Genomic DNA, 17,137 nt, shown 5'->3' with positions numbered 1-17,137 from the left:
CTCTGCAGAACGCAAGGGACACACTAAATCGTACAGAAGCACTGCCAGTGTCCTCTGAACAAAGTCACCATCATGAATGCAAATTAACGTATGCCCAGGTTATAATGGTAAAACAGCAAAGTATCTATATTAATGTAAATCATAAAAATTGATGAAGCTTCTGCTGAACAGCAGTGCCATTAACTCATAGGCTACTGGACAAAACAGTATAGAAAAAAAATAGATTTACAGTGTGATCCTATGTACTTAGTTCCAGGTATGTGTGCATCAAACTGCAAGGTAAGATTTCAATCCATTACGTAGTTTTTTGGCAGTGAGCACCCTAGTGGGACTTACATTTGAATAGTCATAATATATATGATAGCATTTTAATTCACTGCTATAAATTTGTTATCAAGCCACCATGGTGTAGTGGTTTGAGCATTAGACTATGACTCTGGTTCAATTCTCATTCAAGCATAAAAACCCACCAGGTGACCATGGGTAAGTCACACTCTGTCAGCATCAGAGGATGGCAATGGTAAACCAAGAAAACCCTATGATATGTTCGCCGCATATGGACCTGCCTTAACTCTCAATATCCTTATTCTTTTATTTTTAAAAGAATGTAATTAAAAATACTCTATACAGTGAATAAACAATTTTAATTCCCAATATAAAACGTGTTACAGTATATTATTAAATTACCTACAAAGCAGCACACTTCTAAGTTTGGGTCTGGACTCCAATTTTCCCACAGGAAACCCTAGTCACGACACACAAATAGGGTTGCAATAATTTGCTACCACAAAACCGGGACAAAATGTTTTTTTTAAAAAAGTCGGACAAAATGTAGGACAAAATTCACACAAAATGTAGGACATTCAAGAAAATGGAGGACACAACCAGCTAGGAGCAAAAAACATTAATATTTTTATAAAATTTAATATAAATACCTATTCACAGAAAACATTCCTCCTCAGAAAGCACACAACAACAAACATCATAAAATACATTGCAGGCAGTAGAATAAAAATACAGAGATCTTACCTGCTGTGGTGGCCACCCTCTATTTTCTTGGGGCCCAGCCAGCTGGAGCCCAGTGGCAGTCTCCTTCTTTGGGGCCCAGCCAGCTAGCTAGGCCCCGCACGGCACCGGAGTCGCAGAAGGAAGCCTCGCCGCAGCAAGGCTTCCTCCTTTGGGGTCTAGCTGGCCGTCTAGGCCCCACACAGCTCCAGAGCCACAGAAAGAAGCCTCACCGCAACAAGGCTTCCTTGTTTGGGGTCTAGCCGGCCAGCTAGGCCCTGTGCGGCACCGGAGCCACAGAAGGAAAGTTCGCCATGGCAAGGCTTCCTCGTTTGGGGCCTAGCTGGCCGTCTAAGACCCACATGGCTCTGGAGCCGCAGAAGGAATCCTCGCCGCAGCAAAGCTTCCTTGTCTGGGGCCTAGCCAGGTGGCTAGACTCCGTGCCGTGTGGCACTCGATGCCGCCGAAGGAGGCCTTGGCATGGCCGCGGCCATCTCCTCTGGAGCCCAGCCCTCTGGCTAGGCCCCGTGCCCTCCTTGATCCCAGCAAGGCCTAGCATGGCAGCTGGGCCTTGCATTACTGCCGCTGCGGCACTAAAAGCGCAGCAACCATGGGGGATGAGGTGGTCACCGGGAGCTCCTGGGACTGGTGCCAACCCGGGACGGGACATTCAGAACAGTTTGGGGGGAAAAGGGAATGTCATGCCAAAAACTGGGATATGGCAACCCTACACACAAACTTAATGTATAATTTTTAACCATGTATGCGAGAGCTTGACTCATTAATTACAGCAAGAATACAAGAGTACAGATACATTTACAAACTCTTTAATACTACTTCTACAAGGCTTCATTCATGGATCTGGCTCATCAGTAACAGCAATAATGAAAGGTAAAGTATGTCTAATGTGTCATAAAGCTTATGAACCAATGATTATGACACAAAATATCTTCCTCTTTCACAAATTCAATAGCATTCACTATTCTGAAATGATCAAAATCCATGCCTCTCTTCACCAATATTTTGGGAAGGCTATTTATATTACTAGAAGGCCACACAACCATCGCCTGAGTCCCCTTCAGCTCTACCAAAAACCTTAGCTTACTGTTTTAAGCACAAGCCTTCTGTGTTTGCAACAATCTAGTATTACAAAGATGTAGTCCAACTATTCCTAGGCCAACTGCAAGTTAATAGTTTATGACGGGGTAGGCAACCTGCGGCCTGCGGGCCGGATGCGGCCCAGCAAGGCTTTGGGACCGGCCCCAGCCTGGTCCTGCCGCTGATTGCCACCAGGGCCTTTGGGGGGCAATTGTCTATAGAAGCCTCAGAAACATGCATTTATATTAACATTTTTTAAAAAATCAGCAAAAATTTTTTGCGTGTCCTCCATTTTTTTTTTAAAAAAGTGTCTTCTATTTGAAAATTTTGTCCTACATTTGTCCTGGTTTATTTATATATTTAATTTTTTTAAAAATTATTTAATTATTTATTTTTTGGCTTCAGCCCCCCAGTTGTCTGAGGGACAGCAACCCGGCCCCCGGCTCAAAAAGGTTGCCTACCCCTGGTTTATGACATGTGGAGCCCTATAGAAAAGTATTGTAGATTGGGGGACCTGAGCAGGGACACCTGGAAGGCCTGGAACAGATGAATCAAATTAGCTATCTACTGACCCAGAGTGCCTTCAAAATCCTCTGCTACCAATACAGATTTAACTTCAGTGGGCCTTGGGTAGCCACTGGAGCTTGGTTCCAGGACCCACCATCTGTGGATTACTCAAGACCCATTAAATACAATGGCATAGTAAAATGGTGTCCCTTATATAAAATGGCAAAATCAAGGTTTTCTTTTGGAATTTATGTATATATTTTAATATTTTCATGCTGTGAATAGTTGAATCCATAGGCTAAAATAAAATCTGTGGATATAGAGGGCCCACTGTATCAGGCAGCCCAGATTGGAAAATCTCCCTGCCTGAAAGATAGCTGTACCTCTGTTCTCTTCTTGCCTCTCACACCTTTCTTCCCCTCTGGGCATTATTTTGTAGGCTGTCTGTAAGCACTGCCACTCAAGCCTGGACATCATAATGAGAATGATTGTTAATTAATGCTTCCCTAATGGGAGTTAATGTTCAAAAGATGCTCTCCCAGCAGCTGTGTGAGCTTTTGAAGAAAATACTTTCTCCAAAGTCCAACAAGTGATATGGTTCCAATTTAAGGAGACAGCAGAGAGGAAAAGCAAGTGGGTAGTTTTGAACACCTAGGAAAAGGAGCAGAGAGAAAATTAATTTTGAGACAGCTAAAAGTAAAGCCTGTTGGGATACCACGCCCCTCTCAGGGACCTGAAATTGGTCAGAACCAGCAACCATATGGGACACTTCCATTTGCATTCTGATTGCAAGTCTTCAGTGCTCCTACAACCAAAGGAAAAAATCCCAGTAACAGTGCATGATATAAGAAGTTTACTTCTCATATGTAAAGCCACTTGAATGGCACTCTCCTCTCCAACTGCCAAAACTAGGATGTGGAAGTAGTACATATAGTACAAAATAAAGTGAACAATAACACAATAATAATAATTTATACTTCAGAGTGTTCAAAGTGCTTACATTATCTCATTGCTCCTTATGATACTGCCAAGTGAGCAGTTGAGTGGAGCGGCCTAGAGAGCCACATTAGTCCCCCCCTCAAGATCTTGGAAGGTGACACACTCCACAAACAGTAGTGTCACTAGGGGTGTGGACTGCAGTGGGTGACACCTCCACCTCTCTGCCACACACCAGGTGGAGGACCCGACGTCCTCAGTCCCTGCCCTGTGAGGCTGGATTTCCAAGCCTAGCAGGGCAGGGAGCTGGAGGGCCCAGCATCCCCATTCCCTGCGTTGCGAGGCTTTACTTTTCAGTAAAGCTGTCCAGAGCAGGGACAGGGATAGCAGCTTCCCTCCCAGTCATGCAAGTCAAGGAGAGATAGGCCTCTTTTGGCCCCAGTGCAGAATGCCGCTGTCCACAAATAAATGTTTTTAAAATGTCCCCTCCCCCCAATACCCGCAAGTGCCTTTTGAGGGGTGTGGAGCATTTTTTCCATGCTTTCAACCCTCACCATCACTTTAGACCATTGGTGCCCAACCTTTGGTCCTCCAGGTGTTTTGTTATTCAGCTCCAGAAGCCCTAGCCAGCTTGGCCAAGTGTAAAAGATTGTGGGACCTGAAGTCCAAAACATCTGGAGGACCAAAATTTGGGAACCCCTGCTTTAGAACAAGGAAAGAACTTATTTAACAAGAAGCAAGCAAAAGTCATTTCCTGTTCACTAAAAAAAAAAAAAAAAGAAGAAGCTTCTCCTGATCTTAAAATGGCACAGGAGCATCCAAAAACTTGGAGAAATTTATCCATCACATCCCCAGAAGGCATTTGGGGGTAAAATACTACGGTCTCTGGGGACCACAAAGACAGCTCTAGCGCCACATGCAGCCTATAGGGCACACTTCCCTCCCCCCCACCCATCTACATTATGACAGACATTTCCTGAGAAAGTTGTTTGCTGAAGATAAATCTTTTTAACTTTCAGCTGGGCAGAAATGAGGAACCAACTGTGGAGCTGATTGCTAAGTTCAATGGCGGTCACTCAGTTACCCATGTATGTCTCAATTTACATTTACAACATTTCAAATTTACAGCATTTTTCCAGAAGTAATTAACATTCATCAACAATGTATAATGGCAAATCAGTTCTTCCCAGCCAAACCAGCTTGGTAGTATTGCTACCTCTTTAGGTCCCGCCAGAGAGCACCTGCACAATTCTCCACTCTGGAAAAGCTGAACTCCAATGCTTTATGCTTTAAAACCTCTATAAAACTGGTGTTTGGTTGAATACAGTTGCAAACTTTATGATAACTTGAGCTCTGTTGGAACATGGTCTCCAATAATTCCCTTTGGAACTATCTCTCAACATTTACATCAATTGACACCTCAAGCCCAGTAATGCAACCCTGACCCATGTGTATTTACATCCCAACAACACTTGGATAAGTTTACTAATAAGCAGCTCCATAAAATGAAACAGGAGCGAAAAGCATTTAGCTATGAACCATACCTTTGTCCTCTTCCAATGAGGCTTTAATTTGTGTCATTTTTTTATTTAAAAAACATACAGAAAGGGTGATATGACCACAGATATTCCTAGGACCTGTGCCAAACGTTAAATGAGAATAGTGCACAGCTTGCCACTGAAGAGGATATAAATTCTCCCTTTCAAATGCCCTTGCACCAAAGTAATAAAAGTCAATTAGTACTTTGAAATATGAAAGCTGAATGTCTAAAACAGCAGGGTTCATTCTCAAAATCAAAACAGAGCTCCACGTTGTTACATTTGCCAGGTCTGTTTTCAGGAGAAACACAATGGGCCAAAATTGCCTTTCAAATAAGTAGACATAAAGGAAACCCTATGTGTGTCAAGGCTTATAAAATGAAGAAATGCTGTTCAACATGTATTCCGTTTTCTGTGGGACTAAAAAAAACCCAGATCCCCTTTGACCTTGGAAGCTAAGCAGGGTCAACCCTGATAACTACCTGGAAAGAAGACCACAAATGAATACCAGGTGTTGTAGGTTATATTTCAGAGGAAGGAACTGATAAAACCATCTCTGAGTATTCCTTGCCTAAGAAAACCCTGTGAGAAATGTGTGGAGTTGACATAAGTTTACAAGTGACTCAAAGGCACGTACACACAGAGTACAAATCTACCTTGTAGGAGGATGTTGAAGTTTTCAGTACACACACAAGCCACAGAAAGCCATGGAAGGAACTTTCCAAAACATATTCTTGGGTGAGTATCCTAGTATCAAAAGTACAGTATACAGTTTCCCATGTATTATTAGAACTGGCTACAAAGCACCTCCTTCTGGTGACTGTTCACAATCACTGGAGAATGCTTTAAGAAATAAATACATTGTGCTTCACGATTTCTTTCCAAGGTTTACTTCCTAAGCCATTTCCCTCCTTTAACGATGAACAATTTCAAGTTGGTTCCCACCCTATCCCCATATCTCCGGACTGAGTTGCAACAGTATTTTAACTTGACACAGAAGAGTGCAGCCACTGCCATGAGCTGTACCCTTATTCTTTATATCTGAAGCAGATCTATTAATTCAGTGATTTCTCCTGCCAGTGAGCCTTTAGCACACTAACTTCTTTGTTGATGGATATCTGAAATGTAATCTCTGCAAGAGGCTCAGGTTTCTGGGGTATATCAATACTTTGATGGACATAAGCAATATGTACAAGCACCAGTTCATGAGGAATACTGGTGATGGGCTTGTTTTAACCCCATTGTTACCTCATAGTAAATTATGTTCACCCTAGAACACAGCCAACATTTTCTTGTAGTTGCACATTGCAAAGAATGATCAGGGTGGTGGGACAAGCTCTTAAAAAGCTTACAGTGCTACTGATCTTCTCACTGAGTCCTCTAAGGAAATGCAGTGTCCCTGAGCACAGCTTAAAAAGCTTTGTACTTGGAGTACTAACACAGCACTACAGAATTCCAGCACTGCAGTTGTGCAGAATTCCACCATTAGATTCTTCAAAAGGAATTGAATTAGAATTATGGATTGGTGTGCTGGCTAAAATATTTAAAACTAGAGCCAAGGAGGAGTCAAGAGAAGGACCAATATATCCCTCTTTAAATTTCTACTACATGTGAAATTACATGTGAAAGGGATTTAGGAGTCCTAGTAGACCACAAGTTGAACATGAGTCAACAGTGCGGTGCGGCAAATAAAAAGCCAATGTGATTCTAGGTTGCATCAATAGAAGTATACTGTCTAGATCAAGGAAAGTAATAGTGCCACTTTATTCTGCTTTGGTCACGCCTCACCTGGAATACTGTGTCCAGTTCTGGGAACCAAATTTCAAAAAGGATGTTGACAAGCTGAAGTATGTCTAGAGGAGGGCAACCAAAATAGTGAAGGGTCTGGAAACCATGCCCCATGAGGACAGACTTAGGGAGCTAGATATGTTTAGCCTGGAGAAGAGAAGGTCAAGAGGTGATATGATAGCCTTGGTTAAACATTTGAAAGGATGTCTGTCATATTGAGGATGGAACAAGCTTGTTTTCTGCTGCTCCAGAGAACAGAACCTGGAGCAATGGATGCAAGCTACACAAAAAGAGATTCCACCTCAACCTTAGGAGGAGCTTCCTGACGCTAAGAGCTGTTTCACAGTGGAACACATGCCCTCGGAGTGCAGTGGAGTCTCCTTCTTTGGAGATCTTTAAACAGAGGCTGGATGGCCATCTGTTGGGGATGCTTTGATTGTGATTCTTGGATGGCAGAAGAGAGTTGGAATGGATGGTCCTTGGAGTATCTTCCAACTCTGTGATTCTATGATCCTATTCCCTGTTTTAACGTTTTGTGAATGTTGTATTCAGAGATACAGCAACTAACACCTTAACTAGTAATTTCTTCTCTAATTATTTTTATATGAAGGACTAAGAAACTGGATGAGCAGACCAAAGCTTTAAAAGAATCAATGATTTTCCAGTCCAAGCAGTATCTGAGCACACCTTTCCATGAGATCCAAAGGGGATGCAGTGCCCATTTTAAGGATTCCAGTCCTTACTGAGAATATAACAAGCATTTAACAAAGGGACTCGGTCTTTACTGATATTGAGTCTCTGCTAACTCCTGCATGCAAATCTAGCCAATGCTCCCTGGAAATGAAACTTAATCCCTATTAAAATCCCCAATTAAAATTATTCTTAATATGAAGATAGCTAAAGTATTAACAGCCAAAGACAGAATTTAACCCATGTATTTATATCACTGAATTGGTCCATATGTAACTTCAAAACCATGGGTTAGTGTTTTATCAACCAGTCTTGGGCTTGTGTATTTCCTCCTCCACTTTACCTACCTATTCCCTTGGGCACAAAACACAGTCTGACACTACATCTAACCTGGCAAATAAAGGTTCATCTCTGCTTCCCATATCCAAAACAGGGTCTCATTTGGAAGACAAGAATAAAGTGAGGTTGACCATTCCAGATATGACACAAACTATGGCTTACACTAATCAGGTAATATAAAAATCTGAATATAAGAGGAGAGAAAGATTACTCTTAGCACATGAAACAAAGTTCCTTCATGTAATATGAAATTACAATTAGCCAGTTACATGAGTCACAAAGCAGCCTGACCAGTGAGGTTGGCAAACTACTTGATCAGAAGTTTTCTTAAGTTGTCACAAGTAAACAACTATCTGCAAGGCTGTATTAAAAGCTAGATGTAAAGTAAATATGGGTGTAACTTGCCAACAGCAAAATGCTCCCTAAAGTAAGCTAAAGAAGCAACAATGGAACCCAGTTGACATTCAACCAGTACATGAGCTTATCTATGGGGCTTTTAAAATTTATACTATTAATTTAGTTCTTACAAACTATACAGAAAACCCATGCATCTCGTTAATAATTAGGCTGGTGCATGGGATTACACAACTGGAACACATGTTTAACTTTAATACTATGTATTTAACACAATGTATTAAATTATGCAGATATGACATTGTCTGAAAAGGCCTGTGAAACTGCATTGCAGAGCCTTGTTTATATACCTGTACAGTGACTCATGACGCTATAAGCAAGCTTGACAGCTTGCTTACTCAAGCTTCTTTGACTGAGTCTGACTGCTTGACTTAAATTTCCTGTTTGTTTATTTATTTATTTGTCTATCTATCTGTTTGTTTACTTGCTCAGTTCAGTAGCAGAGCAGACACTTTGCACACAAGAAGTCCTATACTTATTCTGCGGCATGTCCAGCTAAAATGATCCAAGGTAACAGCACTAGGAAAACCTCTTCCCAAGATCTTTGTTGTTACTGTGTTTTAAAATAGTATACTCCCAGTTGCCAAGGTAATCTAGAAACCAAGTGACTGAAAAGCTCATAAACAAACATTCTAGGGAGATCAGGCCATAACAAATCTGTAATAATTGCAAGTCAACACTTTCTATGCTCAGAGATTGCATCAAATTCAGTGCATCGAGTGCTTATAAAAAATCTCAGAGCTTGCAGCTAATACTTTTGTATCCTCACTATTCTGCAGATGTCTAGCATTCCCTACATCTTCATTACCACCAACAGCTCCATATAGCTTCTCAGAAACTGGCTAATTATTTTGTGCGGGAGGGGTGGTTTTATTAGAGTCTGTAACTACAGGGCTGATTTCACAGACTCTTTCTGGGTTAAAAAAAGAGCCATCTGTTAGGTCTTATCAATGTGACTCTTAAAATTCTAAGGTTTGCTTATAACAGAAGTGCAACCACAACAAAAAGTTCACATCTAATGAATGCTGGTAATGTGTGTTCTACTGAAACAGACCGATAATCAGTAGAGTTAAACTATCTATGTCCTCGTTCCTTCCTTAGTGTAGTTTCCGTGTGGCTTGCGTATCTGGTCTTGCACGTTTGTCCATAATCATCCAGGAAATAGCAGCAGCGCATCATGAATAACCCATACTATTTTGTCAGGTTCTCTCCTTGTCTGGCTGACAATGAGAACAGAACAGCTGTCTAGCAAGGCCAGTGATAAACTTGTAATGTAGGCTATATATCACAATTGTTTAGCATAGTTAGTTTGTTATAGATATAATACTCCTCATCTCCTTTAACTAAAGCAAGGAAGATGGAATGCTGAGAACTTGTGTGCACTTCTTCACATTATCTCCTGTTGTGCATGAACTCTCAAAATCCCTTTTTTTTACAGGTAGCCAGCATGGGTAGTGCTTGATCAGTGTGCAATTGCCTCTCAGCCATGAAAATCCACTGGGTGACCTTAGGCAAGTCACACACTCAGCCCCAGAAAAGCATGTGATAGGTTCCCCTTAGGGTTGCCATAAATCAGAAACAACTTGAAGGCACACAACAAGAACAAACACCTGTATAAACCTAAACATGCAAACTTGTTTCAAATTGTAGTTCTATGCTTACAGAGAGTAGACTTATCAGAAATGCAGAATCAGTGCTGCATTAAGTTTGGTGTCAGAAGGGGAAAGGGAGAGGGATAAGACATGTATGAAAGGGAAAAAGAAAGGGAGGGGATTATGTAGGCCCTCACCATTCTTGCAACCTATTCTCTTGACTTGGGTTTAGAGATAGGAAATGTTAACTGTGCCTCACGGTCTTTTTTTAGAAACACTGGAGCATAATTATTAGTGTATGTGCTGAACTACAGAGAAAAATTGCTTACCTGTCTTTCCAGCAACCTGCTCTTTAGTAACTTTCTTACTGATTTCTCTTCCCCAGGACATCTTGGACACCTCTGAAGCATGAAGATTTTTAGGGAGACGTTTTTCCAATTTCTCTTTCTATAATGATATCCCACAAATTTATGCCTGTTTCTGACAGTTGGGCTTCTGCTCAATAATACTGCATACATTGTTTTTGGTTCTGGAAATGAGAAGAAGGTTCTGCCACTGTCATATTCTAATGCTTTACTATTTATGTTCACAACAGATAGTAAAAAATGTAGTCTATGTTGGTTAATGCCATAGTTAGAGGATGTGTAGGTGGGCAAGTTCCCTTACCCAACTATTGTTGGAACAGGTCATCGATGGAATACTATTGTTTTTATTTTTAAATGAGCTATTCATCACTGTGTAGTTTCTCCTATTTTTATCCTGTCAGATATTTTGTTGTACTAGGTTGGCTTACATGCTTCATTTCACCAGGATTCTTGAAAAACTATGTTCTCGTTAGTGGAAATCCTTATTAGTTGTATGAATTTCTCTCAGGGCAGCAGATTTTAACGTACTTCATTGTGCAGCATTTTACCTGATGTCAAACCATGAATGAAGTTGTCACATGATATTTAAGAAGAGCCCACCGAGTCCAACCTTCCCCAATCTGTTGTTCTCCAGATGTGTTGATCTTCAATTCCTGCCATCCCTGTGAGGTTAGGGGCTGATGGGAATTGTATTCCAAGTGCTTGAAGGTTGTGAGACTGTACTATTGGGGATCCTGTCTTTTGCAGCTGGCAGCAGTTCTGCAAGATTTTTATTTATTTAATTAATTTATATCCTGACTTTCTTCCAGCCTAAGATTCAAGACGGCTGTTTTCTTTTAATAAGAAGAGGTAGTACTTTCGACAAGAGTTTCAATAGATAGGTATGCCACACAGAGGAATGTTTACAGTAATCTCAGAGGACAGGCATATCTCCTGTAGGCCAGAGAGCAATAAACTGATGGTATCCTTATTATTCACATCAAAAAAAGAGGAGACTGAAATTAGGAGAGGCAAAATAGATTATACAAAACAGTTAAGGGCAAAAAAGCAAAATAAGGACGATCTTGTAAGCAAGACCCCCCCCCCCCCCCACAGCACTTGTTAAGCAGCACCAAGTCTTCTGGAGACACAACTTGTCACAACCATCCTTGTATTGTGTTTACTGACATTATTGGCATTTCCTATTAGAATTTACCAACCTATCACCCTACAGAAATTACAACCCAGGTTATCCACCAGAGGGTGCCCGTGCTGCTCTATAAAACCCAACAGACAGAATTAAACATGACATTTAAGAGCAAAGGAGTTCAAAGAAAATTCAATTGTTGCTAATACATGGGGATGAACATTTTCATTTGGGAAATTACTTGCAGTGGCTTCCTGCTTCAGGTGAAAAAAATGGCATGGTACAATTACCACACCTCAAAGTATGTCTCATTCTAATAATAAAACACAAATTATGCTAGTGATTTCAGAATGAGTCACTAAAACATGCACAGCCATATATATCCCAATACACCTAACTAAATTCCTCTGCCTGGCATACCTATCTATTGAGTGGGAGATCTCAAGCAGGTTTCATCATTCATTGGGATGACTGCTTTCCCATGTTACCTCACTAACTGAAGTCTCTTGCTTTCAATTATTCAACAGAAATAAGAGGCATAGTCACCTTCAAATAATATATTTAACTTTCAGAATGCCCTTCTAATCTTTCTGAACCCTTAGCTCCAGGAAATATGCTATACAGCACAGCTTGAACCAGGAGCAATATTTTTACCATGGATTTCACAAATTCTTGCCATTTTTCCATTTCTTTTGAGAATGAGGCAGCTGTTAAGGTTCATCCTTGTAACAAGGCTATAAGCATCTGAAGAAGCTCCCAGGGTGACAGCTCAGAAAATGGGCAAAATAAGGAGCACAGTATAGTTCTGCAAATGCAGGAGAACATTTTTTAAAATTCACACGCGTGATAATGAACTGCTTCCAGAGCTTGAGAAATATGCTTCTGAAGAGGACTTCTCTTGCAGGGGCCAGTTCATACAGCAGTCTTTGCAGGGGGAAAGGGAAGTGTTTACAAACCAGGTTTGTAAATAGCCACCAGCCACCAGTAACCTGTCTCAATCAACAATCCCTTCCGGGTTGGGAGGCTTTAGTAAGACATAAGAGAGTGTGGTTTTTTTTAGTTATCTTAGGTCACTTACATACTTGAAGGAACCAACTTAAGTACTTGGAACTATCAGAAATGTTTTTGGCATTAGTAAATTTTGAGTTTTAAAAGAACAACTACTGTACTATAAAAACCATATAATAGACACATATGTGGGTCATAGTCAATCTCATCATAGTAGTGCATGTCCATTGAATGCCATCTTTTTTTAAAAATAGGGCCACACTCACCCTGCAAAGACTGTTCACTAAGAAACATACTATAGGCCAGAACACCCAGTTGACAAATAACATTCACACTGATCCTGAGAGAGTGTCTAGTGGAGTGAAAATCATAGCCAAATGTTACAGTAACTCAGGAATTCTAGCCTAACAAACCACACTCTGAACAAGGACATTGCTCCAACTTGAGTGTACAAAACCAGTGATGAACAAGTATGCACTGCATCTGAACACAACATTATGCATTAGCGTACCCAAATAAGATAGGAATTACAATACCACCTTTAGGTTTAAAGCTAGCTATCAAGTTTACCTTTTCAATTCTGCCTTTTCATGTTGGAAAATGCTATGTTTGCAATGTGTGTGCGTGTGCGTTCGCATACATATGTACATGGTGGGCAGTGGGAGGGACATGCTTGTTTGTCCACTTACTGTAACAAGCTACTGAATGAATAGGTGATATCAGAAAATTGTTTTATCCCTTCTTCTACAAGTGAGCCATTTACTGCAGTGTTCCATTTTGTCATGTCAAAGAGTATTTTATTTGCAGTTATTATTATTATTAAGCGTTATTTATATAGCGCTGTAAATTTACACAGCGCGTACATAAAACCTTTTAATTAATTTTAATTTTATTCCAGTTTATGAATGCAAATGGTAAAAACAAGACAGTGACAGAAACCTGCAAAAATAATCAGAAAAGCCCCCTTCCACCCGTGTGCTTAAGCTTCAGGTTAGAAATCACAAATATTAAGATGGGGAAATGCCCTTTTTATCTTGAAATAAACTCTACAGGGAACACAATTCTTTCATTTTAACTTTCAGGGAAACCCATTGAAAAAAACAAAACAAAAGACCAAACGTATACATAGAATATTCCAATGCATAAAAGAAACATTTCCCCCAAGAAAATCACTGTGAAACCCCCCGCAAATCTAATTCATCTTTGGACTTAAAGGAAGGGGTCCCCTGCAGCTGATGAGGATTCCTGTAATGGGGCTTCTCACTGAACTCTTGATTAAGTGCCACAAGATCTAGAAATAGACTATTCAAGGTTAACCAGAATCTTGGAAGCCACACACTCCTCATTAGTGTCACATATCATCACAGGCAGCAGGCCTTCTGCACTGCATGAGAAGCTATGGAAGAAGAAGAAGAAAAGAAAGAAAACACTATCCTCCCACTCCTCAGGAGGCTGCAGCTTTGCAGCACAGCAAGGATTCATATACCAATGAAAGTATATTTGCTTAACTAATTGAGAGAAAACAAGTGTTGTGTTATATCATCTCTGCAGTGGGTAAACTTCCCTAACAGAATATTTACACAAAGCCTTACTTTGAATTAGCAACTGTTCCCAATTAGCCCCCTGAAATTTTACATAACCTTGAGATGCTTATAACTTTAGCTTCAAGCATGTGAATAAGTACCTGCAAATTCCATTTTTAAAAAAATCTACTGCTTTGGGTGTGTCTATAAACCTGTATTTTATCATGACCAAAATATCAACCAGAAATACTCTTTAAACACTGACATCTATCTGTCAAGTCAAGACCACAAGGAAGCACCGGAAGACATTTTTGTTGGCTGCCCAAGTATATAATTTTCCCTTGTTGACAAAGCCTAGGTCTACCAAGGCTGCAATCTGAGAATGTGTCTACACTGACAGGAAAATCCAGTTTACCTTTCGGTTACCCCAATCTGCAGCGACCACAGGCTTGTCTACAAACACCAAGGCGAGTTCAGGAGAACTGTCTACATACCGTATATACTCATGTACAAGTCGACCTCATGTATAAGTCGAGGTCAACTTTTGGGGCCAAAAATATGGATTTTCATATGACCCGTGGATAGGTCAAGGGTGTGCTCGCCTCAGCGTCTCCCTGACTGGGCTTTCCTCACAAAAGAAGCCCAGCAAGGGAGAGGCTTTTGGGCAAAGCGCGCCCTCCTCGGCATCTCCTCAGCCAGGCTCCTTCGCTGAGGAAAGGGCCTGGCCGAAGAGAGGCTTTGGGGAAGGTGATTGCCCTCCCCAGCATCCCTTCGGCGGGACTCCTTCCCAAGGGAAGGGGCCTGGCCAAAAGGAGGCTTCTGGGGAAGGCGATTGCCCTCCCCAGCGTCCCTTCTGCGGGGCTCCTTCCCAAGGGAAGGGGCCTCGCTGAAGGGAGGCTTTGGGGAAGGCAATCGCCCTCCCCAGCGTCTCCTCAGCCAGGCCCCTTCTCTGGGGAAAGCCTGGCGGAGGAGAGGCTGCAGGGCGCGCAATTGACTCCCTCACTGGGCTTTTCCCATCGGAGGGAGTCGAGCCTAGCGGGGGCTGCGGGGCAATCGGGCACCCTTGCCAGCATCTCCCCAGATGGGCTATCTCTTGCAGAGGTAGCCCAGCTGGGGAGAGACTTGGTTAAAGTACCGCACTGCCCCATAGATAAGTCAACCTGCCATTTTGGACACCATTTTAGGGCAAAAATTTCTCGACTTATAGTCGAGTATATATGGTACATTTCTCCCTTCTAAATTCACCTCAGTCTGATAAATTGCAGTATGAGCAGCCATACAGTCACTGGCACTCTGTTTTTCTCCTCTCCCCCACATACATGCAAATGTATATATTTCTGAACTACTCGCTCCTGGCCTTACAGCAACATCGCTATGGAGTGCAGTCCACATGCAAGTGCAAATATCCAGATTTTCTGCTCAAAACCAGGATAAATCCCCACTTCATTTCTCCAGATTAAAGTCCTGAACCAATTAAAAAGCCTGGATTTGGTTCCAATCATCCCATACATTATTTGGACAGCTCATTGTGAAAACTAGGTGAAATTGTTTTATTTGGCCTGTGTAGATGCACCCTGAATCATACTTCTTAGGAGTGTGTACTACTAAACATAGCAAGAATTACTTCTGGGTAGAAACACATGGAACTTCACAGAGAGCTTTCTAGAAGTGGCAGAATGTATTTTCATTCAAACGATATGGTCACTAGATCAATAAACTTTTTTTGTATTTCCACTGGACTAAAGTAAGAGTTCTGTTAGAAGAACTGTCACTGGGGTTTATGAACAGCAAGCTATTTTGTCACAGGGTTACCAAGAGGAAGGTGAGGTGGCAACTGAAAAGCACCTAAGTTCTTCTGTTGCCCCCCTCCACAGTCTCACTATGATTACATTATAATCTCAACATCTGTTACTAGACATGCCGTTTCGTTCTCCATTTTGTTCTTTTATGTTATAAGTTGGGTAGAGACAATATTCCACAAGAAATAGGCTTATTGGTCCATATGCCTCCAGCTGCTAATCCCTCTAATAAGCATATTGTTGTCTCACCAAGTAACTCAGAGATCTGTTTTCAAGTGATAACAACCAATATTAAAAGTACTGTATTCAGTCATTATGTCCAAAAGACAGATCAGATCATCAAGCACTTTCAAAATACCACATGACGCATGGCAGAATGTCTTCAAAACCACCTTGTATATTAGAGCTTCCTTAGGTTTGCATAACTAATTTTCAAGTATACAGGGGACATTAAAAATGATCTCAAGATTAGCTGTATATCACAATATGTGTACACCGTACATGACTTTTTTAGTCACACCAAAGTGAAGTATTTGCACATACACTGTAGTGCTTCAGATACTGTAATTATTTATGTGGTTATAATACAAAAATACCACCAAAATGACCACCATATATCTAACTTGGCAGGGCTAGGTCTTGTAAAATCAGTGTAGCACAGAGAATATCTAATGTAGCCACTGACTAGTCTCGTTTCTTCTCACATACTCTTCTCCAATGGATGTAGAAGAGCGCCAACTAACTTGGACAGTCAAGAAACAAGATTAGTTAAAAATATGTTGTTCAAGGTTTGCAACCTAATTTTATTAATAATTGACGCTGTCTGAAGTAACCTTTCAAAAACTGATGAAAGCAGCAATGCCAGTTTGAAGTCCCTACCTTTTCCAAAGAAGTCCAGTGCTTGCTGTCACAGCTGTAGTTCCTACAAAAGCCACCATCAACAGCCTGCGCCGGCTACGGATAGACTGAGTTGTTCCATAATGCCGCCTAGAAATGGCAGCTAAACCTGCTACAGCAGGGAGAAGGCGAAAGCGTAACATCCTGGAAAGAAAAACAGAGATCACAGTAAGAGGAGGAACATGAAGGTTTATAATATTTCTGTTCCCTTTAATGAAGAAAAGAACTTCACCTTTTACCCATCCATCCATTTTTAAATCCACAGGCCAGCAGAAGACAAGCAGAAGATCTCGCTAAATCAGCCCATTTTTGCTAGGCTGTAGGCAGATGTCCATAGCAGATCAGTACTGAGACCAGACCTTCACCGAAAATTAAGACAGAGTATCAGGAGGAGTCCATCTAAAGCAGAATGAACTGGAGGTGGGATCTGGAACATACATTCCACCTGAAGAAGAAGAAGCTGCAATGTAGGCTCCAGGCTGGGGAACACTTATTTTATCTATACAGCATAG

At 41.2% G+C, this 17,137-nt stretch overlaps 1 protein-coding gene across 1 annotated transcript in view; it reads right to left on the bottom strand.

Moving 5' to 3' along the window:
- MICU1 (mitochondrial calcium uptake 1) overlaps nt 1-17,137 on the bottom strand; it is a 180,494-nt gene that overhangs the window by 135,573 nt on the left and 27,784 nt on the right. Inside the window, exon 2 of the mRNA XM_089510395.1 lies at nt 16,608-16,769. Coding sequence (XP_089366521.1) covers nt 16,608-16,768 — 161 coding nt within the window. The 5' untranslated portion in view covers nt 16,769. The remainder of the gene's footprint in view (nt 1-16,607; nt 16,770-17,137) is intronic.

The sequence above is a fragment of the Sceloporus occidentalis genome, unplaced genomic scaffold (genome assembly GCF_023333645.1).
Source record: "Sceloporus occidentalis isolate IW3139 unplaced genomic scaffold, rSceOcc1.0.p SCAF_2, whole genome shotgun sequence".
NCBI lineage: Eukaryota > Metazoa > Chordata > Lepidosauria > Squamata > Phrynosomatidae > Sceloporus > Sceloporus occidentalis.
The sequence above is the reverse complement of the archived record's forward strand: the minus strand, read 5'-3'. Positions and strand labels throughout refer to the sequence as shown.